The 26,270-nt window shown below is 37.0% G+C and overlaps 1 protein-coding gene across 2 annotated transcripts; it reads left to right on the top strand.

Moving 5' to 3' along the window:
• Window positions 1-463: 463 nt before the first annotated feature.
• Window positions 464-20,030, top strand: LOC131164409 (AT-rich interactive domain-containing protein 2). Of its 2 annotated transcripts, XM_058121569.1 has the most exons (3): window positions 464-592; window positions 805-1,981; window positions 18,757-20,030. In XM_058121569.1, the coding sequence occupies exons 2-3, from the start codon at window positions 1,016-1,018 to the stop codon at window positions 19,648-19,650; spliced, it is 1,860 nt and encodes a 619-aa protein (XP_057977552.1). In that variant the 5' UTR covers window positions 464-592; window positions 805-1,015; the 3' UTR covers window positions 19,651-20,030. The 2 variants fall into 2 exon arrangements, with proteins under 2 accessions (XP_057977552.1, XP_057977553.1); XM_058121570.1 differs by having other exon boundaries at window positions 485-1,981.
• Window positions 20,031-26,270: the final 6,240 nt, after the last annotated feature.

Below are 26,270 nucleotides of genomic sequence, written 5' to 3' on the forward strand. Positions count from 1 at the left end.
TATTTATTGATTGATATATTTTTTATTTTTTATTTTACTTTTCTTGATAATCAAATATGAAAAAATAGAATTCTTCCTAATTTTCTTTCCTTTCATTAATATTTTCCTAATCTTAAAAGGACCCTAAATCAAAATTAATTATGCATCTACAATCACCTCCAATCAAATCATTACACATCAATACTCAAATTCATTTATACTACCATCACAATAGCAGCACATGCTAATAATTTTTAAAAATGATAAAGCAAATCATAATTTTTATATTGCGGATTGATAAGGGCAAAAGTATTGTTTGGGTGGCGTGAAAAAAAAAGAAGACTCTTTACAAGTAAATAAGATTTTATGGAGGTTTTATTTATCTAATTGCTGACACAAGGAATTGAAAATCTTACGTCACCCTCTTTCTAAACAAACTTTTCTTCCACCAAGGTAAATAATTTTCATTACTACTCTATGCATACTCATAATCAAAATTGCCCCCAAAAAGAAACATTTCCTAGGGTTTGGGCTTTCACCTGGTTGAGATATGTTTTGTTCTCTGTGCGGACTAAAATTTTCTCACCAAGATTTGATCTTTAATCTTCCCCTGGTGAGTGGTGAGACTGTTCATGAGTTAATCCTCCTAATCACGCCTTCTCTCTCTCTCTCGCTCTCTCTCTCTCTCACACACACACACACACACACACACACGCACGCACACACACACGCTCTTGGCAGCTACTGATCAATTTCTTAACGCGGAACTCGATCCATTATTTGATTGCCTTCACTTACATCCTTGGTCCCTTTGTCGCTCTGCAGCTCAAGGAGACGCAGCTTGCAAGGCAAAAGAAAGAAGAAAGCACGAAACCAAAGCAATGAGGTAATTCTTTAGATGTCAGGGCACACGGTCGCACTTCCTATGCCCTAATATCGAAAGTTTGTTCTGCGTTCTTTGTCGATATTGCTTCATTTCGTCAATAGTTCGAAACCCACGAGCAGAAGTTATTAGAATAGGAACCAAACGAAGTTAATGGCAGGATGGCCAATTTTGACAAATGGGTCTGCTTTAGATTGTGTGGAGATTATTCGGACATTTCGGAGCATTGGGTTTTGCCTTGATATTGATTCTTCGGTTGAAGGCGGTACAGGTAATTGCTATGACAAGCTTCGATGCTTGTTTGATCAGATTCTTTCGGTTTTTTTGAAAGAAGTTGTTCGTAAAGAATGTATTCGGCCTAGTCCGGTAATGCTTGGCGATGGTCGGGCTGTGGACTTGTTCAAATTGTTTTGGGATGCGAGGAAAAGAGGTGGATATGATTCTGTATCAAAGAATAATGAGTGGGCTTTGTTGTTGGAGGATTGTGGATTGGATCTTGGAGTTGGGGCATCAGTAAGATTGATTTATTATAAGTATTTGTTTCAGTTAGATCAATGGTTAAGACACTATAGTGATAAGAGTTTAGGGAATGGGCAGTGTACATATGGTAGGAGTTTGGGTGTGTTCTCTTTGGGGTTGAAGACAGAGTCCCGAGATTTTTTAACTGATGGGGTAGGTTGTAAGCCAAAAAATGATAAACTCATTCGTTTGGAACCCGTTAAAATTCACAGGAGCATCGATGATTTAGATACTCAGAAGAGTAAAATGCACATGTTGGCCTTGGGAAACATGTGCAAGATGCAGTGCGGTGATGGAAAAAGTCCTAATGATGATGATGAAAAAATTTGTGATGACAGTGATGATGTAGTGATCTTGGAACCAACTGTTGCTATGAAAAATCTCTCTTCTCGGAAGAGAAAACGAGATTCTTTATCAGGAATGCTGAACTGGATCATCCAGACGGCAAAGCATCCCACTGACCCACCTATTGGGATGCTGGAAGATCCAGCGTGCAAGGGTCAGGGAAGAAAGGAATTCTGGGCCCAGGCTCTTTTGGCACGGGATGCTCTGTTGCTGAAGAGGCATGTTGATTCAAATGCGGAACGGTCTCTTATGCAGGTACATGTCATTTTTCATTCTCATTCTCTTGTTTTTTCCGCCCATTAATCTATGAATCTTGGATATGGGCTATTATTCAGGTATAATTAAACTACTTAATGTTTATCTCAGCTAAATTTTTTGCATTTTCCAAGAGCCCAGTTATGCCAATTTTCACGTGCAAATCAATGTTATTGATAAATTTATATGAGTGTGCTTCTAGCTGGATGGATTTATTAAACTGGGTTTAAATTCCATTACCTGTTTTCCTTAACATATTTAAAGCCATGAATTATTTCAACATAGTGCTTCATTATTCCTATCTCTTTAAAGATAAGCCTTGCCCATCTTGTTAACATGCTACCCAAATATGCTTCAGATGATTTGGTCAAATCAATGGGAGCTGATATTCATGGCCGATAGGATTCTGCTAAGATTATTTTAAGTTCGAACTGTAGAAGACTAAGATGTGTTTTGCCTGTGAATAAAATCTGATGGTAGTTAAAATATATATTGATACATTGCAGGAAATGCATGGAAAAATGTCAACAAATGCGGACACAATAAACACCTTATTAAATCTGTGATATCCCATGGAAATGAACGCTTGCATGATTTGTAACCTGCAATTTTTTTTTTCCTTCTTTTTTAATCAATTTTGCACGTTATGACTAGAAGAGGGGTCAACATACATATGTCGGCCAAACAAATTATCCCTTCTATTCTTTTGAAAGCCTTGTCTTTTTTCTGCATATGATCCTCTTCAGAACCTCCGATTTGTTTGTTTTTTATATATATTATTTATTTCATTGTTATCATCGATGCTCAAGGTCTGGCCAGCGATCTGTTAATGGGGCACAGGTCCAGTGTGTGGGTCACAGTCAAATCCTCTCACTTGAGTTGCTGTATGCTATAAGAGTTTTGAGTAGCACTCTTTACTATTGCCATAGCTTTAGGTGTTGCAGTAAGTGCATAGCCCAAAAGGTGGTGTTAGGGCCAAGGTCATGGATTCGATTCCAGTAGGATGTTGCTTTCTGTGCACCCAGGGAGTTGGGGTGGGTGAGATGGAAGCAGAGGAATGTTGGGTGGGAAGTGGCCAGCAATTTGCCTGTGTGGCAAAGGCTGGATGTTTGGTTAAACTCATAGTTACCACAGTGCACTTGGGCAGATACACTTTTTAGGGGTTTGATTAGCACACTCACTACTATTTGTATGTTATCCTCTATTTTTCACTAGTCCATTTAAACCCTCTTATCCTTAATAATCTAAAACATGCAATATACTCTCTAAGTTCAATGCGTGGAAGGGGTGATCAATAATGATAGTAAAAAAAATGCATGAATAGGGGTCAGTACTAAGGGCACAGTTGAAATTTGAAACAACATTTTGTAACCTGAATTATTGCTTCTTGGATGGAGGATTATATTTTAGTGCTTGAAGTTTGATGGTCAAACACGTTACACATTAAGGGGCTTTGATATCACTTTCAAATATTATAGAAACAAAAACTGAAAAAAAAAACCAAACACTAGAAATAGGAACTAAAAATCAGAAACTAGTAAGTCTGATTAATATTTATAAAGCTATAACAAATTAAAAAGTTAATTAAAAAAGCTCATTTTCATCTTTAAATCAAATAAATTATAAGAATATGAATAAAATAATAAAATTGAAAAATAATATACATTTAAAAAATACTATAATAAAAATAAAAATTATTATAATAATTTATTTAATTGTTATACTTTCAAATTTTACTTGACAACAAAAAATTTATTGGCCATGATACTTGAAAAATAGTAAGATTATATTGTAGTTGGCTTTATTATTATTTTTTGAAATTTATATATATTTTAATTTTAATTATATTTAAATTCATATGATCATTTTTTTTAATTTTAATTCAACAGTGTATAAAATGAATGATTTAATCGTAAAGAACTATTTATGGATATTAAAATTGCCAAAACAATTGAAAGCCATAAAATTTGGCTTTTAGTTTTTTCCCAAACAGCCGAAAACTGACAATTGTAACAGAAAACTGACAACATAAACAAACATATTTTTATAATCTATTTTTACACAGTGCAGGAACAAAAATAGAAAACATAAGGGGCTGTTTGGTATCATTGTAAAAAACTAGGGAAATGAAAACTAGAAACGAATACCAAAAACTAGAAACAAAAACTGAAAACTGAAAACCAACAACTTGTTTGGTTAACAATTATGAAATTAATATAAATAAAAATTTTGTTAAAAATGCTTATTTTCATCTTTAAATCAAAATATTATAAAAATATGATTAAAAGAATAAAATTACAAATAATACACATTAAAAAATTACTATAATAAAAATAAAATTTATTATAATTATTTTACTTAATTGCTTTGCTTTCAAAATTTACTTTACAATAAAAAAATTTATTGAACATGACAATTGAAAAATAGTGAAAATATTTTGTAATTGGTTGTATTATTATTTTTGAAATTTTTAATTTTTCTTTTAATTATATTTAAATTCATATGATCATTTAAATTCATATTATCATTTAATTTAAAAGTGTATAGAATGAATAATTAAATCCAAACAAATTATTTTTGGATATTAAAATTTCTGGCAACAGGTTGCCAAAACAACGAAAAACCATAAAATCTGGTTTTCAGTTTTTTGGAAAAAGCTGAACATCGACAACAGAAACAAAAAATTGACAATAGAAATAAATACTTTTTTATAAATTTTTTTTTTCATTGTGGAGAAACAGAAATAGAAAACAGAAAACAATAATGATACTAGACAGACCCTAAAATAACAATGATACTAAACAGGCCCTAAACAAATGATGTCTATAGAAAGCACAAACAACGATATGTTGCAGAATCTTATTCTTGTAAATCTTATTTTGAGCATTTAATTTCAGAAAATATGTCTTTTTGCTTCATCATAGTATGTGGAAGGCCAAAGTTCCCCTCTTAAGGTTGAAGTTTTTATTTGGTTGGTTGTTCTTAATGGAGTTAACACCAACAATATGTTGCAGAATAGGAGGCCTTCAAAAGGCTTTGTTTTTGGAGGTGTGTTCTTTCTGTTTTGACAATATAGAATATGATTCTAATATTTTTCTGCAATTTTCTTTTCCTTGGGGAGTTTGGAGTAAGTTGTTTGGTTTATTTGAAGGGAAGTTAGTTTGTATAGAGATGGTTCGACCCCGTTGTGGGGTAGGGGGGGGGGGGTTGGTTGCTGTTCTTGTATCTTTATAGGGAGGAAGATGATGATAAATTATTATTATTATTGTTTCTGGATTTTAGATTCTTCGGGGGGGAGGGGGAGGCGCTTTGTCATAGTATTTGGAATGCCATAACCCCTTCTAAGATTAAGGCTTTTTGTGGCTGATTGTTCTTAATAGAGTTAACAATAGCAATCTGTTATAGAGTAGGAGGCCTTCAAGGGCTTCGTATTTGGGTGTGTTCTTTATGTTTGAAAGTTTAAAATTTTCTTGTATCTTTTTTTTGCATTCTTTCTCTTGGAGGATTTGGAATAAGTGTTTTGATTTGTTTGGAGAGAATTAGTTTTGTCCTGAATCAGCTATCATCTTTTTTGCATTTTTTTTCCTTGGAGGATTTGGAATAAGTTTTTTGATTAGGTTGGGGAGGATTAGGTTTGTCCTGAATCGGTTGAGGATTTGTTGGCTATTTCCTATACAGGTTTCGGTACGAGTAGAGATGATTCGGCTTTGTGGAGGTGCCGGGTTGTTTCTATTGTGTGGGGTATTTGGTTGGACAGGAATGCTCGTATCTTTATGGGGAGGTGGATAACATGTTCTTTGCTCTAGGATAGGATTTATTATATGACTTCGCAATGGGCTTCTGCAGATGGTTGCTCTAAATTCGAATTTATAATGAAACTGTCTGGCTTTACTTTTTTGATTGTATTCTTTTTTAATTTTCTTGTCTCCATAGGAGGATTCCTTATCCTCCATTTTGTATGTTCTTTCTTCTTTAATAAAAGTTCTTTTCTTTTTGTATAAAATTATAATAACTTTATTGTTATGGTGGCGGTGGTGGTGGTAGTAGTAGTAGAAGTAGTAGTAGTAGTAGTAATAATAAAATTATTGTTATAATAATAATAATTATTGTTTTTATATTATTATAACAATATGTTTTCGTCAACATTTACATCAATGTTTGATGATGTATAAAATAATATGCATCACTCATGCACATTGTTTGTTGCATAAGCATTATGTTCACAATGATGGGAAAAGGAAAGGCAGTCAGGATAGGATATTGAAAATAAAATATTTCTGAAAATTTTGAAATTTCCTGCTCGTCTGAGCTTAGCTAGGCATACATCTTTTTTCGTTGAGTAAGTACTATGGTTTTAAAACCTGGATCGGTGACCAACCCGGTGAAGCCACTGGTTTACTTGGACCAGTTATTGGTGGTTGAACTGGTGATGTCAGCATATATATAAATAATAATGATGATGATGATCTATAAGTACTAAAAAATAAAGATAAACTTTATAAATTTTTATTTTATAAAAATAGTTTGAAATTTAATTAAATAGTAAAATATCACATTTGGAGTCAAAAAAATATTGAAAGCAGAAAGGAAGAGTTTGGACTCCCATTAATAAAAATCTATAAGTTGTGTTGTAATGGTAATGGAAGCATGGATAGATGTAAGGGGAATATTAATGTAATAGTTGTTGAGAAATAGTTTACGAGGTGATTGTTGGCTCATTGGCAGTGCGCCTCTTCATTGGCAATGGACCTGGGTTCAATTCATGCAAAATGCCCATCTTTTTTACCTTGTTAATGAGAGCTGGGTCGATCCACCCAGTTCAATGGGTGCAGCCAGTTTAGTCCAGGTTACCTAGTTCAGATTTGGTTGACCCCGGTTGGTCTCAAAACTGGTTTAATGGGATCACCCGAACTGGGAAAGTGACTGGTTCCGGTCTCCAACTTGCTCAGATCAGCCAGTCTGGTCCAGTCTGGTCCAGGTTTTGAAATGGTAATGACTATTGTTTTGCAATTCCACTGTCATTTACCTACTTATATTTAAAGCATTCAGTACCTGAACCCACAGTTTTTGGCTCTTGCCTTTTTTCCTAGGGCGATTCACTGATTCATCTTTATAAACTTCATAATTTTAGCTGCACCAAAATCCTAATTCTACAAAAATATTTTATCGCTATCCAAACTCTTTACCATTACCATGGTTTTTAATCTCAGACTGGTTACCAACCCAGTGAAGTCACTTGGTTGGTTGGACCAATCGGTCAAACTGGTGGTTGAACTGAAGATATAAGCTTTGTATATAATAATAAATAATATTACCATTATTTTCTTATATTCTTTTCCTCATCTTTATTGTTGGAGTTTAGGTAATAATGAGGTTATTTCCTTCTTTCTGATTTCTGAAGGTCGTTTATTTTCTTGGGACTTAAACTCTTAATGATGGAGAGGCAGAGGAGTTGTCTTCCTTGTTGATGTTATTGGGGACTACTTGTCCTTCATTTGGGGTGGATAGGTGTTCTTGGTCTTTAGACTCTTTGGGGTGCTTATTCTTGCAAATCTTTTTGTAACTGCCTGATTTATTCTAATATTTCCTCTCAGTTTCATAGAATTATTTGGAAGGTCAAAGTTCCCTCAAAGGCCAAGGCTTTTATTTGTTGGTTGTTCATAATAGAGTGAACACCAACAATCTATTGCAGAGTAGAAGACCTTCAAAGGCACTTTCTCCTGATATATGTTTTCTTTGTCATGATAGTTCGGAAACAGCGTCTCATTTGTTTTTTGCACTAATTGTTTGCTTGGCATATATAGAGTAAGCTTTTTGGTCTTTTAAGAGGAATGAGTTTGTATGAAGTCGGTGGAGGATTTGTTGGTCACTTGTTTTGCTGGTGTTGGTAAAGGAAGGATGCTCATGCTTTGTGGATGTGTGCAGTTTTTGCAGTTCTGTAGGGTTTGTGGATTCAAAGAAATGCTCTTATATTTATGTACAAAAAAAATCTGCACGAATCTTTGTTGTAGGAGAAGATTCATTATTTGGTCTCCGCCCTTGCTCTGGTGCTCTTCTGCTGGTTGTTATAAAAAGGAGTGAGGTTTTTGGATGCCGAATGGGATTGGTTGGTTTTGTTAGTCGGATTGTTTGAGTTTTGTTTTATTTTTATTTTCTCTTTTTTCTTCTGTTTCAGAGGATTTTTTTGTTCTCCTTCGTGCACATTCTTCTCTCTGATAAAGTCATCTTCTTTTGCTATAAAAAATATATATGACAATTATTATTATATTGTCAAATATAGCATTACAAATAAATGGAGTTAAGTTATTATTAGTTTTTGTTTTTTATTTCTCATCCTTCAAAACCTTTCATTTATTTTTCCTCCATTCCTTTGCGTCATAAGCTGAACACTTCACACCATGTAAAGGGCCATGTGGTACTAGTTGCAGCATGTAATTTAACTTGTCAGCCGAAAGTAAATTGCAGATTCACCACATGAACAAGTTCACAACCATCAAATACAAATTATGCGGAAGCAGTAAGCAAGTGTGAAAGTAAACACAAGTTAAGTGGTAAACCATAAAGTAATGCCAATTTATATTGCTACACCTCTGCAGGCAACGCGTGTTTGGTGAGGGAGGCAAGTAGGCTAAATACTTTACAAATGCTAGCGAGTTATACAATTATTGGTGAACGATCACCCTCTCATAAAGAGTTTTCTGCGCTAATCTCAAATTGGCATTAAGATCTATCAATCTGATAGAAGAGTATACAAGTAGACTAAATACTTTACAAATGCTAGTGAGTATAGTGTTATACAATTATTGAAGAACATTCACACTCCTTTTAAAATTTTTCTACACTCAAACTGGCACTATGAACCATCAATGAGACTCATGAGCCATATTCCCCCTTTTCACTTGGGCATTACTCTATCCAAAGGATAAATTCTACACTAACTATTAGATGATGATTAACCCCTGAGCGTTCACAAGGCAAGTGATCACAGGCAAGAGCCTTGAGCAAGCTTGGTTTGTGGCATTCTTCTCCACTTATATGATTGATGTCCTTATAGACTTTGACGCAAAGTACTCTTCAACTCCATTTACGAGGTTACATGTCTTCCATTAACATATAGTTGTTTTCTTCATCTCCAAAACCCTTCCACTTCACTAAGAATTCATGTTGTTGTTGCCTTGATGATGCCAACTCTCCTTTTGTGAGGATCTTGTCAAGTTCTTGTCTATCATGTTGTAAGGTCTCAACGGTGCTAGTTGACTAATATCTTCTGGATCTTCACTCTTGACAATGAATGGCTTGAGGTAGCTGATGCAAAACACATGATGCACCTTCATTTAGGCTAGGAGATCAACCTTGTAAAAGACCTTGACTTTGGTCAATATGGGGACTAGTCCTTTATAGTTGTGAAGTAGTCTCTTACCTCAATCCGCATAGTGATTTCATCTGTTCTGGATGGAGTTTAACAAGAACCAAGTCTCCCATATTGATGTGCAAAAGTCTTTTTCCTTGATGTGCCCACATCTCCATTTGCTTCTTCAAGTAGGCTTGGGCAATTTTTGCATTTTGTTTCCATTCCTTTGTGAAGATGTACACTCATGGACTCTTTCCTGTGTGAGATAATAGCGAATGTTAGCCTATAATAACTCAAAATGATTCTTATTAATTGTTGAGCTCTTTTGGAGTGGACCTACTTCTTCTAGTTTTGCATGACGAAATGGCACAAGTAATGACTTGTTCTTTGTCTGGCCATCAATCTGCGGATGATAGCTCAAAGAGATGTCAAGTTGTGAACTAAGGTTTTAAAAATTTTTTAGCACAAATTTCCTCTGAACCTTGTGATTTGATTACTAATGATGTCTTGGGAAAACCCAACACTTGATAATATGCTTGAAAAACAAGTGCTCTGTTTCTTTGGTAGTGCAATACTTCAAAAACTGTAACCACCAATGTAGACCCCATGTACCTGGCTCTAGGTAGGTTAATTATGAAGTCAAGTTTTATACTTTCTTGTGGTCTTGTTAGGGCTTGAAGAGGCTTCAACCCAATTTTTTTTTCTGCCCAACCTTGTCATGGTGGTAAGTGAGACAGGTCTAGGTTTACTCAATCGCCTCACCTTGCCTGTGTGGCCTATATAATACTTCTGCTTCAATTACACCAAAATCCAGTGCCATATTGGGTGGCCTGCTTACATGGTGTCATGACACTCCTATAACACTGCATATTGGAGGTCACTTTCTTAAGGAACAAACAGTCTGTTTCCATGCATCAACAGTAAGTTACAATGGTTTTAAATATTGGCCGCGACCATTATGTAACGGTTTTTTAGTTTCTCGATACTGTTACACACCGTGAAATTGATGGGAAGAAAAATCACTGATGTAGCAGCCGTTATGGACTTTGGTTGTTACGTAAAGGTCACTAAAGCCATTGTATAACCGCTACAAAACTGTTATACCAAAAAAATTATTTATTTTTTATTTTTTTTTCACTTTTATATTTCCCTCCCTTTCATAAATCATTATCAATATACTATGTCGTGAGAGGGGGAAAAGATTATAATGAGGATGAGAATGATACAAAATTTACTATTTTTTTTAAATACTTACAAGAGATGCATTAATACACAATTTGAAAATACTAGCTTGTTATGAAAATATTTTATTAATATTAGCAATTTGATTATGATATTTATGTTCTATATTTTTCAACTTCAAAATTCTTTTGTTTTCTAGTTATTGTATGTTCTTATTATTTGTATGTCTTGTGTGTCTAATAGATTAATCGAGTGTATAATGTATTTTATTTTATTAATTAATTTATCACACATAAGAATTTATCATGCATGAGAATAATGAGAAGGCATAAATACACACACACAAACCTAATTTTCTATCGATGGTGGTTTGAAACAAATGTATATTCTTGCTCTTACCAAACAACTTAATTAGTTGAACTAAAGGATCCAGAATATTCTAAAACTCTTAAAACATGCAAATACACTAATATGCACAAGGTTGTATGTGGTTGAAAAAAATTTATGGTTGTTACACCCGCTTCTCGTTATGTAACATTCGCTACTCTTGCTTCCTGTTACACACATTGCCATTACATTACAATACCCGCTACCACAATTTAAAACCATGACAGTAAGTTGCACGAGGTTTTGGAGAACTAGATCTTTGACAAGGTTTTCCTTGATGCGCCCGTGCATTGTCATGGTAACATTACTTACTGTTAAATGTGTTATGAGTTGTAGGGCCGCAAGCTTGGGTTTCATTTTCTTAGTGTGTTTGAAATTTGATTCATTTGCCCAACCTTGTTTTCGAAGAAGTCAAGCTCTGGTTGGCATTCTAGCCAATAAGCCTACTTGGGGATAACTTTGGTTGTGTAAAGAAATGGTCTTGAGCCCGAGTTATATGTCTTCACCATGAACTTAGTCCCCATGTAATGTCAGCCATACTCAATGACGATGAATCACTGTCGCATCCCTTCCTCTCAAGCTGTGTATTTCCACTTAGCTTTAGTATGTTTGTGGCTCTTATACACAATAGGATGCTCCTCATGTAACAAGACTTCACTGAGACTTGAGAGCATAGTCAGATGCATGTGTCTATAGCTTGAAGGGTTTTATGATATTCAGAAGATTTAGTATCGGATCCCTCCTTTCAAGTTATCCCAGGCTCCTTGAGATTCCAATATCTAGTTCCACCTATGACCCTTTAGGACATCGACGAGTGGCGTAGTCCTCCTTGAGTTCCTCTCAATGGACTGGCGATAGTGGTTGGCGATCCAAGAAAGGAACACATCTTCTTGATTGTTGTTTAGACCTTCCAATTTTGAATAGCTTTGATGTTCTCTATATCTATCCGGATACAACCTTGGTCAATCACACAACTAAGGAATTTGATTTTCTTTTTGAGTAAAAGAGCAATTATCTTCGTCACATATAGGCCGTTCCTCTTCAACTTATCAAACATCTTCCATGCACTTAATGTTCTTCTAGAGTATTGTTGTAGACAACAATATTGTGAAGGTATACTACAACAAACTTGTTGAGTTAGTCATGAAACACTTGATTCATCAATGTGCAGAAAATCGTTGGCGTATTGTTCAACCCGAAATGCATCATGAAGAACTCATAAGCCCATTACTGCGTTATGCAAGCAGTCTTCAACTCATCTTCTATCTTTGGTGAAGTACTTGGCATGATAGCTGATAGAAATTAGTTGAATGGAATATACTTGTTGCATATAATCACTTTGTTGAGTGCTCGATGATCCACACGGTGCATGTTTCCATCATTTTTCTTTTGAAACAATACCAGTGCTTTAAACATGCTTTAGAATGTTGCATGTAACCCACTTCCAATAACTCATCAAGCTATTTGCGTAATTCTACAAACTCTAGGGTGCTACCTAGTATTATGATTCTTTAGCAGGTGTCCTCCCCCTTGATAACAACTCGATCTCATGCTCTCCACATTGTTGCAGAGCACAGTTGTGAGTAAGTTATCCAACATCATAGCTTGGTACTCCTTTAACATATCTTGGATGGAGTAGGTACCAACCCTTGTCCTATATATTCATCGACCATTAAGGCTACATATTTAAGTTCACCTTTTTCAATCCCTTCTTGAGTTGCATGACTAGAGCAATTTCTTATTGTTTCCTTTCTTTGTCTAGTTGGCAAAGGGAACCGACAAACAACATCCAGGAACACTCTAGTCTCTCATAAGAATCCCATTCCAAATATCACTTGAAAATCATTCATTGAAATAGCAGCGATTGTATATCCCTTCCGTTAACTTGCTTCACAGTCACCTACTTGGCTACCCCCTATATGCTGGGTTACATAATTAAACGCTTTCATGCTTTGTGAGTCTTTGTCTAACTTGAAATTGAGTCTTTGTGCTTCACTCTTTGAGTCAAAATTGTAGGTAGTCATGTATTGACCATAGCACAGGTGCTCATCCCATTGATCTATATCCACAAACATTAAATATCCTTTAGTTTGAGCAACTTTGGGTTCTTGTGTCTTCCTCACCAATGCATTAAGTAATCGCATTGCATCCATCCTCAGGGTGCAAGGTATTGAGCGTTGACTTTAGTGAAGGAAATTAGCAACTCTACAATATGAAACAAGCAATCTTGCCTTTGCCATTGGATTTGTGGAGGGCGAGATAGGGTGCTTCCTTTTGGGTTTGGTTCCCCTACTCTTGGGTTTGCACTTCTTGAGTTGAATGTTTTTGACAGACATTAGGGTTGAAATCAATTCACTTCAGTTCGGTTATGGCAGGAACCAAAAATTGTGTTTTTTAATTGAGGGGAACCAAAATCGAACCAAACCAAACTTGCTATTCCTTAGAGAACTGAACATTGGGTGATTCAGTTATGGTTTTTTTTTTTTTTTAAAATTTTTATATTAAGTGATTCTTTTGTTCTCCCATGTTTTCTTAGCAACCAAACAGATCCATTTTCGCATTCAAATTCACTTGATAACTCCAACAAAGCCAGGAGAACTCAAGAAACCTCTGGGCGAACCATTCAAATTTCAAACTCAAATTGACGAATCAAACCAGCAAAGTCCTATGGAGCTGGCCCACATCGTCGGGTTGAGTGTAGCATTTGCAGATCAATTGGAGGAGGCAAGCGGTTAGAGTGCTGAGGAGATCAGCGGAGGCATCCTTGGAGGACACACCACATATATGAAGAAGCCAACCTCGTCAATGGCCTCCAATCCTTTGTGTAGCTAATGAGGCATTCACGATGGTGTGTTGGTTGGTCAATGGAGATGGAGATGAGGCAGTCGAGGCTGCTAGCCTACTAGGTTGGCAAGGGTTGCAAGGTTGGGGGCTTGTGGCAGGGCGGCGGCACAGCGGGTGGGGAGGTATAAGCAATGTCGAAGAAACCCTAAATGGCTATATCCTTAATTGTAATTTGGATTTGAGAATGAGAAGTGAGAAGTGAGAAGTGAGAAGTAGAAGACAAACCATAATGGTTTCTTCCAAAATTTACATGGGTTAATATTCCAGTGTACCCCACCCCTACTATACTTGGGACTGTGGACTAATCATATTTTAACACACACATATATAATTATTGATTAATATATATAATTAATATTTAAATTGGTTTTTCAATTTGATTAGGTCTAGAAAATCGAAAACAAAATTGAAGCCGAAAATTTTGGAAATCCCAAACCGAAATTGAAACTAAATACTGAAAAACCAAATCGCTTATGATTCATTTTGGTTTTGGTGTCATTTTTGGTTTTTCAGTAATTTTTGTACACCCCTAACTGACAGCACTCTCCTTAGTCGTGGAGAAATTCTCTCTAGCTTAGTTGGTCAAATGTTTTGTTGTAACCTGTGTAATAAGTGAGTCTCGAACTCTTTGTTGATGAAGTTTGACCCTTGCCCATAGTTTTGAACCTTCAAGGAAATAGAACAACTTATCTTTCTCTAACATGTCTCAAATATTCACATCAAAGAAGAGAAGTGTTTTACATATTCTCTTGCTATTATAGTGTGCTTAAGATCTTGAAGTAAACATTCTTAGGAAAAATTCGGTCTTGATCCCTGCCTTCAAATTTGCTCAAGTATCAATCGAACACCTGTCAATTTGGATTTCATTGTACTTGTTACACAATGACAACTTGGCATTCCCACTCAAGTACATAGAATTGTCATTCTTGAGAGCACGGACCATTAGGTTCATCTTGGTTGTAGGCTCTCCCATATGATTTTGTAGAGGTTCTACATTTCCATAGATGCTCATACACATATTTGACAATGCATTATCATATCCACAATTTTAGAATATTCTTTTAATTTTGACACTTCCTTTTCAGGCAGTTGGTTGGTACTCAAAACACTTATTTAAATCTTCTTCAATCCTTCAAGGAGCTTTAGACATAGACATAATAATTATATGTTGTAAAATCCACTAGAAAAAAATGTATATATACATATATATGTTTAAAATATCTCTCTCTTTTTTATTGCATAAAATAATAAAACTAAAATCCTTGCTATAAAAAAAAAAAAAAAAACTAAATCTGTTCACCAAACCTCAAAAATATGATTTTCTTGAACTTCCCATTTTACCAAGGGACCAAACTTTCATACTTCTACAAATTCTCTCAAAACATATTGGAACAACATCACAATAAGGTAAATAAAAAACACGCTTAATAAAGGACATTTTTAGTAAAACATTTGTCTTTCGTTTTACTCCTAAAAAATTGGGCTACGGAAGTTGGTTCTAACATTGATATAGCTATCTTTCGATAATAATTTGGTTTCGATAATCATTTAATGAATCTATTTTATTTTATTTTTATTGTATAGACATGTTAATTTTTGTGTATATTATACATACAATTCATATGTTTTGTTTTTGGATATAATGAATTTTTTATGTTATTATGTTTAGGCACTGAGTCAATCAACAGTTTCATAAGGAGAAGTATCTCTACGATACTGCAAAAAAACAAGTATAAAGTTAATATGAGTTAAGAATATTTATTAAATGAAATCAAATTTATATTTTAATAAATAAATTAATACTATAATTTTTAATATAAAGGTCTTCTGGCTTACCCCAAAATTCATCACGTTACAATAAAATGTGAGAGCAACAGAATATTAGATGTTCCAAATTTTTTAGTAAATCCAGTACCATTCCTATCCCCCCTCTCACACCCCACCGGGGGGGAGTGGGTTGCTGGATGTCTTCCCCCTCTTTTTTCCCTAAGGCGTAAATGATTAGTGCTTGGAGTTGGGATTTCCATGTTGGAGGTCTTGGGTTTGTAAATTGGGATGGCATGGGAAGGGAGATGGACTGCTCTGTAGTCCAAACCTAGCATGCCTCCTATAGACAAAGAAAAAGTGTTGGCCCCCTTCCCCAAAATCCTAGATCTGCCTCTGATGCCTTGGGAAAATGAAAATCAACCCATCAAAGTTAATTTTAAGTTTTTAACACAATTGTCACTAAAAAGCTCCAATGCAATAGAGAAGGAGAAATTTGCAAAACTTTTATTATCACAAAAAGGAAACCCAACAATGGGCAAGTTAGATTGAAAAAGAAGTGAAAACCATCACAATCACATAACAAATTCTATATGTTTCATTTGTTTCCATCTGAATTCTTTTGCTTGCATGCTTGACATGATTACTATCTTTTTCAATCAGGACCTTTTTCAAATCCTAGTTTCTTTGTATAGGAAAAATAGCATCTACAAATGATTAGCTTGCTTGCTTGAGCCAAGTTGTATTTCTTAGCATACCTAGCTTGTAGGATCAAAGGGCAGTTATTTGTAGACTTGGCAAGGCATCCCAAGAGTTGCTCTTTTATGAAATTCATAATTTTGGTTGATATTGATTAAAAAGATAATAGATGAAGGTTGTGAATTCCAAGAGTCTAAACTATGCAAGGAATAATTGAAATTAAAACATAAATTTAGAAAGCCACAAGGGTAAAATCAGCAATTCAATTTTTGTTCACACCCTGATGACTATAAAAAGGAATATTCTCTTTTAGTAATTCTAGTCTCTAACCCACACTTTGCGTGGGATTGCATAAATTTGTGTCAAACATATTCTGTGTGTTAAAACTGTAAATTGTTAACATAGATTAGATTAACTACATTTACTTCAACCATTACCCTGAATATCACTATATAGTTTTAACTTTTAGAAGTTAAAAAATTACTATGATTTGACTATGATCATAAGAAGTCAATGAAGTTAGAAAAAAAATAAGTATAGGCATATGACACAAAAAATTTAAAAATTAACTACTATTATTCAACTATAAGAGAAATTAAATTTTAAAAAATTAAATAAATAAATTTACAGACAAGGCACAGTATATGAGTATTCTTTATTCCTATAACAAAAAAATCATTTGTACCAAAAAAAGTTATTTGGTTGATCAATGGCGTGGAATCCATGACATGGAATAGACAAGGAACATCTATTCCAAAAATTTACCTTCGGAATATTTATTCATACACGAACTTTTGCCTGCACTGCATTTTCAAAATTTTTATAGCCCTATGCAAATTTTATTGCATTCCCATCTTATTGAATTCTGTTAAAGACTAGACATTTCACAAGTCGAGCATAATTTTAATTTATTAAATACTTTAATTTTGGATATTTTATAGTATGATATTCTTCTAAATTCTCCACACACATATCAATCGGCATGCTATGTTATTGATGTACAAGTGCGTGCTACATATTACATACATACATACATTTATGCATAAACATTAACCATACAGGATATATACATGTAGGGTCCAAATATACTATCCCCCTATGAAGTGTTGTGGCTTAGTGCTCATTTTTTTTTGGAGTGCATGAAAATGGTCATCGCTATGTTTTTTGAATAATTATTTGATATCATGGAGATAAATAATGGCTATCAATAACATAAATATTTCTAAAAATATTTGTTACATAGAAATACTTTCAATACCTCTAACGGCATCAAGATCTAAACTTGATTTTTTAGATAAATTTATTTGGTGTGTCAAGAAATGCATATGCACATGCTGAATATGTGCGCACACTAAAAAGGAGAAAAAAAAAAAAAATTGTTTGGGAACAGTCTGTAATATAAAAAGCTTCCCCTTTCACACAATTTTGCTGTATTAACCTCTCCATGTGATTTATTTACGTTATTTTGCCATTGCCATGAGTACTCTGCAAGCCCTATTTACTGAGCAGTGGCTGAAAGATGCAGCTACAAGGTAACATGTCTCTCATCCTGGAAAATGTAGAGAGAGAGAGAGTGCTGCCTGCTGGCTTGGCTGGCTGCCTAATTTTTTTTTTTGGGGGGCGGGGGTGTCTCCTAATGTGGCTAGAGCTCATAAGCATCTATGCAAGTTGTTACATTTTTACATTGAATATTTTAGGGAGAAAAATGAACCATACCAACTATCATATTATGCATCGGTTAATAGCACCATCCTGGATGCTGATCTATTATCCAGATAGTACCTAGTATTTTCTCAAGTTTTGCTCCTATGTCCCATGAATGTACATCTTGCTTGGTAAAACAGCAAACGAACTTCCATAGATAGAGAAAATTGGGGAGATGAAAATACATGAGAAGAAGAAATGATATTCTCTGGGAGACAAAATGTTGGAGAGAGTGTGAGAGAGAGGGATGATTGAGTTAACGGAAAAAATGAAAGTGTTGGAGAGCCATGTATTTAAGTGGGAAAAAAAAAGAAAGAGTGGAAGGATCATCAAAGGCTTTAATGGGGGTGTTTTGGATGTTATATAAAATTTTGGGATACAACTCAAAGGGTAGTTTGGGCCTAACAAAATTATTACATAAGGACTATGGTAAAATGAAGTTTTCCTTTCGTTAGTACTAGAAGTTTCATATTTGAAGTTTTATATAGTTTTTTATTGTCATGTTTTGCCATGTTCTGTTCTATAGTTTTAGGATTTCACTTTTTCATGTCCTTACCATGTAACCATGTTCCTTGTCCTCCAATAATTGGCCACGGCTAGAATTTGGTTTGCGATAAATTTAATGATGCTATCCAAAGACTTATATTAAAGTTGGTCTTTTGAGGGCTATACTTGTTACGAGTTGAGGCTAAAAATAGAAGTTGGTATGCATGGATTTCCAATGTGTGTGTAGGGGTGTGGGCATGCACCTTTATTTATTTAAGTTCTGAACTCCAAGCTTCCAAGCATAGGATTAATGAGTTTAGAGGAATGTTGATTAACAAAATTCAATTTGTTTACGCAGAAGAAGCTGAAGATGCACCCCTCCATGTATGAGGATAGTATTGTCCAACATCGGCAGTCTAGAGAGGGACTAAGATGCAGCAAAAGGCTTCCTTTGCTAGAGAAATGTCACTCATGCTCTTGTTGCAAGCCATGCTCAGCCACTGAAAGTGCATCAACAAGTCCTTGCAAGGCAGAATTGGAGAATTCTCCTAATGAAGAAGCACCTGTGACTGTTGAGCTATTGGCTACAAAAGCAATAGCTCGTTCATTTGATGATGATCCCCTCAGACAGCAGGTTTTTGTGGGTCATCTCTTTCAAGCTGAAGTTCCAGAATGGACTGGTGAGGTTTTTGCGAGTGACTCTAAGTGGTTGGGCACCAGATTTTGGCCTATGGAAACTCAAAGGCATGATGCTAAAAATGAAATAGATCCCATTGGGAAGGGTAGGCAAGATACATGTGGCTGTCAACTTCCAGGTTCAGTCAACTGCATTAGATTTCACATTGCTGAGAAGAGGATGAAGCTAAAGCTTGAACTTCATGTGGCATTCTATCACTTGGGATTTGGTCGTATGGGCGAGGAAGTATCACTTTCCTGGACATTGGAAGAAGAAAAGAGGTTTAAGGATATGGTGAGGTTAAATTCCCTTTCCTTAGATGAGAAATGGTTTTGGGATAATGCATTTCAGTGGTTTCCTGGGAAGACTAGGGAAAACTTGGTGAGCTACTACTTCAATGTTTTTCTTGTCCGTCGAAGAAGTTATCAGAACCGGGTGAACCCAAAAAATATTGACAGTGATGATGAATCGGAGTTTGGATCTCTTGGTGATGGTTTTGGACTTGAAGCAATCGAGGTTGCTGGTTCCAAATCTCTGATATGTTCTGAGAATAGGCAGTGCACTGACTGGGAATAGCACAAGAACGCAGATCCCTGTTTCCTCAGACTTTGGGCCTACAATGATTCTTTTTTCATTTGCTGCTTCTGTTATTTTTTTGTTGGGTTAAGCATGGCAAGAGCAGCAATACTTTGAAGAGACTTTGCCCCCATGGCGGTGGAATTAGACTGCTTGATCTTGTCAACCTAGAGGTGGGTTGAAACAGTGGAATTTGGTGAAATTTTTTTGTTGCTACTTTGTAAATCTTGTCGTAGCTGGATTGTGAATACCCTCGGCATATGCAGGTAGTGTCCCTCCGGATCTATGGTGATGTGAGAGGGAGAGAGATGCTCAGTTTTGTCATTAGAAATTTGATTCTCTCTTTTAACATGTCAATATAATATTTTCTATATTAGTTATTTCTGCCTAACTGCATTTTAATATTTTAATTTTAGCGTTTCACCCATTCATCTTACAATCAAATTGCAATTTGATCATTGACGGTCAAAATTTGCTAATTGATCATCAAAATTCCACCCCCCCCCCCCCCCTTTTAAGTTGCAGAATGACCTTGAGCTTCCAGCTGGACAATAAAAGTGGCATCACTGGTAGGTGGAGAGTAGCTAGAGCTGGAGATTGTGTTTGTCTCTGTATGTATTTTCATTATTATTATGCTAAAAAAAAACACTGACCTCCCCTCGAGCGAGTTTGGTACAGAGACATGTACCTTCCTTGAGTTTCAAAAATCTTAAAGTTCTCCATTGAAATTTCAAGTCTCTTTTTGAAGTTTGCCATAGCCCTTTCCTTATATTTGATTATTTATTTTTATTTTTGAATATGAATGTCTCAAATTGAAAATTTTGAAATTTCATAGAAGGTCCGCCTGCCGCCTTCTTCTTCTTCTTCTTCTTCTTATTATTATTATTATTATTATTATTATAACTTAAGAGGGGCAAAATGATGATTTGAAAAATTTTTGTCGGACTAAAAGCAGTTAATTCCTGTCAATGGTTGAATGCCAAAATTTAAATGTCAGTTATTCAAGTGTACTTATTAAATCATTCGGATGAATTAACCCATTTTAAGAGTAAGTCATTTAGATGAATAATTTAGAATGCTGGATGAATTTGTGTTGTAGAAACTATTAGTAAATAGGCCTTCATATCATACCTTGATTTTATAGGAGCTGGAGTGTCAAATTACCTTACCTACACGGGTGAAAATATTAAGAAATTGTGTAGGCATGTAGCAATCATTGGGAAGTCGATGGAGAATGATAAGAGAACCGGAGAAGAGGGTCTTGTCGTGGTGCCACGGAAAGGATTGGAGAGTAGAGTGTCCTTTTACAGGTTGCAATCTAAGTAACTCTCAACCCCTAATAAACACAAAATTTAGTAAGATGTAATATATTGATCGCCTATACTTTTTATTTTGAATTGTCAGGTGTAAGGCTCACACTGCTGTGATGATACTAGGGGGGTGTCTTGCGAAAAAATAGCTCGACGAGGATACCATACTGAGAAGGCTATCTTTTGGGGAGTGTGCAAGCAATTTATATGATCAAATACTTTGTTCACATCCTCATTTTTGTGTAAATCTAGTTGCTTTTTTATTTCCATGATAATGATAGGTGAGTTATTTTCTAGGGGACATGAACTATGAGACTTTCATGTGGAATGTCTCACATTCAAACTTTGGGAGATGTGAGATGGGTTGTGAGATGAGAGATGTTGTCACGCCCCGAACCCCGAAATGGGACGCAAGGATGAAAATGTAATCTAATCTGTCCCTGTATCCAATCAAACATCCAAAGATACAGTACAAAGGATGAGGGTCTGACCCCGTGGGGTCTCAGGCACCCTAAACACATCCAATCACAAACATATATGCAGCGGAAAAAGGTCATTCTATAAACCTTTACAGTACCATACCAGAGTCTATATAAGAGTAAAACAGAGCTCTATCAAAACGTACAAACGTGTGCCCAAGTACATCTCAAAATGGCAACCCAACAAAAATACAATCCTTACACTTACCCAAGCGCTAACGCAGTACACCGACCACTACGCTCCCTACACCAGGACGCTAGTTCTGGTTACTCAAAGGGCCTGTAAAAATATACGTACAACAGGGGTGAGACACCTCTCAGTAAGGAAGAACACATGTTATGTCGGTGTGTGACATTTGAGTGTTATCATGATGTAACATAAACGCAGTTGAATGCAATCCAGTACTAATTTACACAGTGCATACATGCACACACACACATGATCAGCAATCCCGATGTCGTCACACCCTTCGGCCCGAAGCTGGTCTACGACAATCTGGCGTTGGCCCAGCCAACCTGCGAAGCACGGCGCCACCGGCACATGACTAGTCCTCGCCTCCCATGGCGTCGTACGGGCGTTAACTGGTGGATCCACACCCTTCGGCCCGAAGCTGGTCTGCAAAAATCCGGTGTTGGCCCAGCCAACCTGCGAAGCACGGCGCCACTGGCACATGGCTAGTCCCCGACTCCCATGGCATCGTACTAACGCTAACTGGTGGATCCACACCCTTCGGCCTGATTTGCCGGTATAGGCTCACGCCCTCAGATATAGAGCTAGACACTCTTGCCTACGTGGCAGGCGATAAACACATGCCCTCAGATATAAAGCCAGACACTCTCAGTACCTGGAACAATTTTGGAACCTAGTTCCTACTAGCATTTCAACATATCACACACACATGCATGCTCATATAACCAAACAAATCACGCCAATTTGGTAATCTAAATCATGGTTTTCCAAACAAATACAGTTTAAACAAGTCAAGGCATTACCATCCCAATCACGCAGTATAAATCAACATATACATAGGTTTTCATCAAAACTAGGGATGCAGCCCGTCGCTCCCTTTTTCCCAAAACTATAATAATGAAAAATCCATAATTTTCCCTATTAGATCCCCCTAAATGAGTAGCCAAAACACACACAGGACCGTGGACCACAATCCCACCGAGTCCGATTTCAAAAATAACCAATATAAACATAGTTCCCCTTACCTTTTCCTCGAAAGAAAATCCCGAACTCCAAAGCCCCTAAACAGTGAACCGAGTTCCAAAACTTACAAATCACAGTACAGAATATGTTCACAAGACCGTTACCTACAAAACTACCAGATCAGAATTGAAAACCGAGCCTTACCTCGATTTTTCGCCGAAACCTAAAAATCTTCTAAATGAGATTCCGATCCATAGAAGTTGTAGAGAATCCTTCCACGATCCTCATGGTAACTTCAGATTTCCGATTCCATCAATGATCCGCGAACAAATCTAAAGAGAGAGAGAGTAGGGAGAGGTTTAGAGAGAGAGAGATACATATGTGAAGTTACTTAGTGAAGAAGTAATGAAAATTTCCTTTTATAGCCCTTTGACGGGTGAATTCGTCGACGAAATGGTGCCTTCGTCAACGAATCTTTCATTGACTTCGTCGACGAATCGATGGCCTCATCAACGAATCTGAGATTGCTATTTTTTCCGAGATTCCTCGGCTTCTCCTTGTCGATGAGTCTCTGAATTTCGTCGATGAGAAGAACAAAGGCCTTGTCGACGAAATCTGGCTTCGTCGACGAAATCTGCCAATTTCCCAATTTGCCCCTCTCTTATTTATTTAAACCTAGTTTTCACGGTTTAGGTTCTTACAATCTCCCCTCCTTACGAAAATTTCGTCCTCGAAATTTGCCATCTCTCATTCCCACATTCATACATACAATCGAACACATATACAAACTACCGACAAGAAATTGGCGACCACTACAACGTAGTCCCATTATACACATACACATACATACCCTCACTTATGGTGCAGGAATACCGTGGTTACATAAACAACGGTCTCAGGAGTTCACACACACACACACTCCCGACGACTAACCACCTATCCCAACCCACAGTAGGATCACGTACAAGTGCTCAAAACAACTGTGGATACTTCCGGCGTATTTCTGTTTTCAGTTCCTAAGAAGCTTCCTCAACCTTGTGGTTCTGCCACAATACCTTCACTAACGGTATCTCTTTGGTACGAAGCTTCCGAACTTAACGGTCTAGAACCTGAATAGGTATCTCCTCATACGCTAAAGTATCCCCAATTTCCAACTCATCATAGCTAATAACATGTGAAGGATCCAACACGTACTTCCTCAACATGGATACGTGAAACACATCGTGGACCCTCGAAAGTGTTGGAGGTAATGCAATCCTATAGGCTGCCAGACCCACTCGCTCAGGTACCTCGAATGGTCTGATTTATCTCGAGCTCAACTTGCCCTTTCTCCCAACTCTCATCACCCCTTTCATCGGAACAATACACAGAAATACCTTACCTCCCACTTTGAACTCTAACTCACAGTGGCGAACATCTGCATAACTTTTCTGCCAACTTTGAACTGATCTAATCCTCTCCCTGATCAAACCCACCTTCTTAGACGCCTGCTACACAAGTTCAGGTCCTAACACCTGACGTTCACCAACCTCATCCCAAAACAAAGGAGATCGATACCTCCGACCATACAAAGCCTCGAACGGTGCCATCTCGATACTAGACTGAAAGTTATTGTTATAAGTGAACTCTACCAATGGCATAAACTGTATCCAGCTACCACCGAAGTCTACACAAGCTCGCAACATATCTTCCAATATTTGAATCATCCTCTCCAACTATCCATCAGTCTGGGGGTGGAACGCTGTACTGAAAGTAAGCTTCGTCCCCAATGCCTCCTGCAAGCTCATCCAGAATCGAGAAGTAAACCTCGGATCTCGATCTGATACTATGGATACCGGTACTCTGTGCATTCTCACAATCTCACGCATATACAACTCTACTAGCCTACTCAAAGGGATAGCTAACTTTCATCGGTATAAAATGAGCAGATTTTGTCAATCTATCCACAATCACCCAAATTGTATTCTGCCCGTGAAGCGCTGGTGGTAATCTGGTCACAAAATCCATGGAAATATGCTCCCATTTTCATACCGAAATAGGCAAAGGCCGCAACGGTCCTGTCGACCTTTGATGTTCTGCTTTCACCTTCTGACACGTTAGACACTGCTCCACGAATTGAGCAATCTACCTCTTCATACCAGACCACTAGAAGGTCTCGCGCAAGTCCCGATACATTTTTGTACTACCAGGATGTACCGTATAGATAGAACGATGCGCCTCCTCTAGAATCGTCCTTCTGATCTCATCATCGTTCAGAACACACAGTATAGTCCCAAACCTCAACACACCTCTATCGGAGATGTTAAACTCTCTAGCCAGTCCCTGTTGTACATTTTCCCTAACCTCTGCCAACTCTGCATCACTAGCCCACGGGACTTTTATACTCTCAAATAAAGTCGGTTGGACCACCAAACCAGTAAGATAAGCCTGATGATCACCAATCACCAACTCTATACCTGAACTTTCCAAATCCCGTCTGATGTGACACTGAGTTACAATCGCAGATACAGTCGTAGGCCCTGACTTTCAACTCAACGCATCAGTCACCACATTAGCCTTCCCCGGGTGATAACTGATCGTGCAGTCGTAGTCTTTGATCAACTCTAGCCACCGTCTCTGTCTCATATTCAACTCCTTCTGCGTGAAGAAATACCTGAGACTCTTATGGTTAGTGAAGATCTCACACTGCACCCCATACAGATAGTGTCGCCAGATCTTCAGTGCATATACCACAGCAGCCAATTCCAAATCATGTGTAGGGTAATTCTTCTCATACTCTTTCAATTGCCGAGAGGCATATGCGATTACCTTACCCTGCTGCATTAGCACACATCCCAGGCCTTTCAGAGATGCGTCGCTATAAATCACAAACCCACCATCCCCCGAAGGAATGGTCAACACTAGGGCAGTAACCAGCCTATGTTTCAACTCCTGAAAGCATTGCTCATAATCACTGGTCCACTCAAACTGCACTCCTTTCCTAGTCAATTGTGTCAGAGGTCCAGATAGTTTAGAGAAACCCTCTACAAACCGACGATAGTAACCTGCCAGTCCTAGAAAACTCCGAACCTCCTGCACATTCTTCGGCCTTACCCATTCGACCACAACTTCAATCTTGTTAGGATCAACTGATATACCATCCCCAGTAACCACATGGCCTAAAAACGCAATCTGACTTAACCAGAATTCACATTTCTACAGTTTAGCATACAACTTCTTCTCTCGCAAAATCTATAACACTAACCTCAAATGTTCCACGTGCTCTTCCGTACTCCTCGAGTAAACTAGAATGCCGTCAATGAATACCACTACGAACCGATCCAGGTACTCATGGAAAACCCTGTTCATAAGATCCATGAACATCGCCGGAGCATTCGTCAACTCAAAATGCATGACTAAGAACTCGTAGTGGCCATATCTGGTTCGAAAAGCTGTCTTCGCTACATCCTCCGATTTGACCCTCACCTGATGATATCCTGACCGCAAATTGATCTTTGAAAAGACCCGCGTCCCCTGCAACTGGTCAAAGAGATCATCAATATGAGGTAAAGGATAGCGATTCTTCACAGTTACCTTATTGATCTCACGGTAATCAATGCACATCCGCATCGACCTGTCTTTCTTCTTCACAAATATACTGGAGCTCCCCAGGGCGAAACACTAGGTCAAATGAATCCC

The sequence above is a fragment of the Malania oleifera genome, chromosome 9 (genome assembly GCF_029873635.1).
Source record: "Malania oleifera isolate guangnan ecotype guangnan chromosome 9, ASM2987363v1, whole genome shotgun sequence".
Classification (NCBI taxonomy): Eukaryota; Viridiplantae; Streptophyta; class Magnoliopsida; order Santalales; family Ximeniaceae; genus Malania; species Malania oleifera.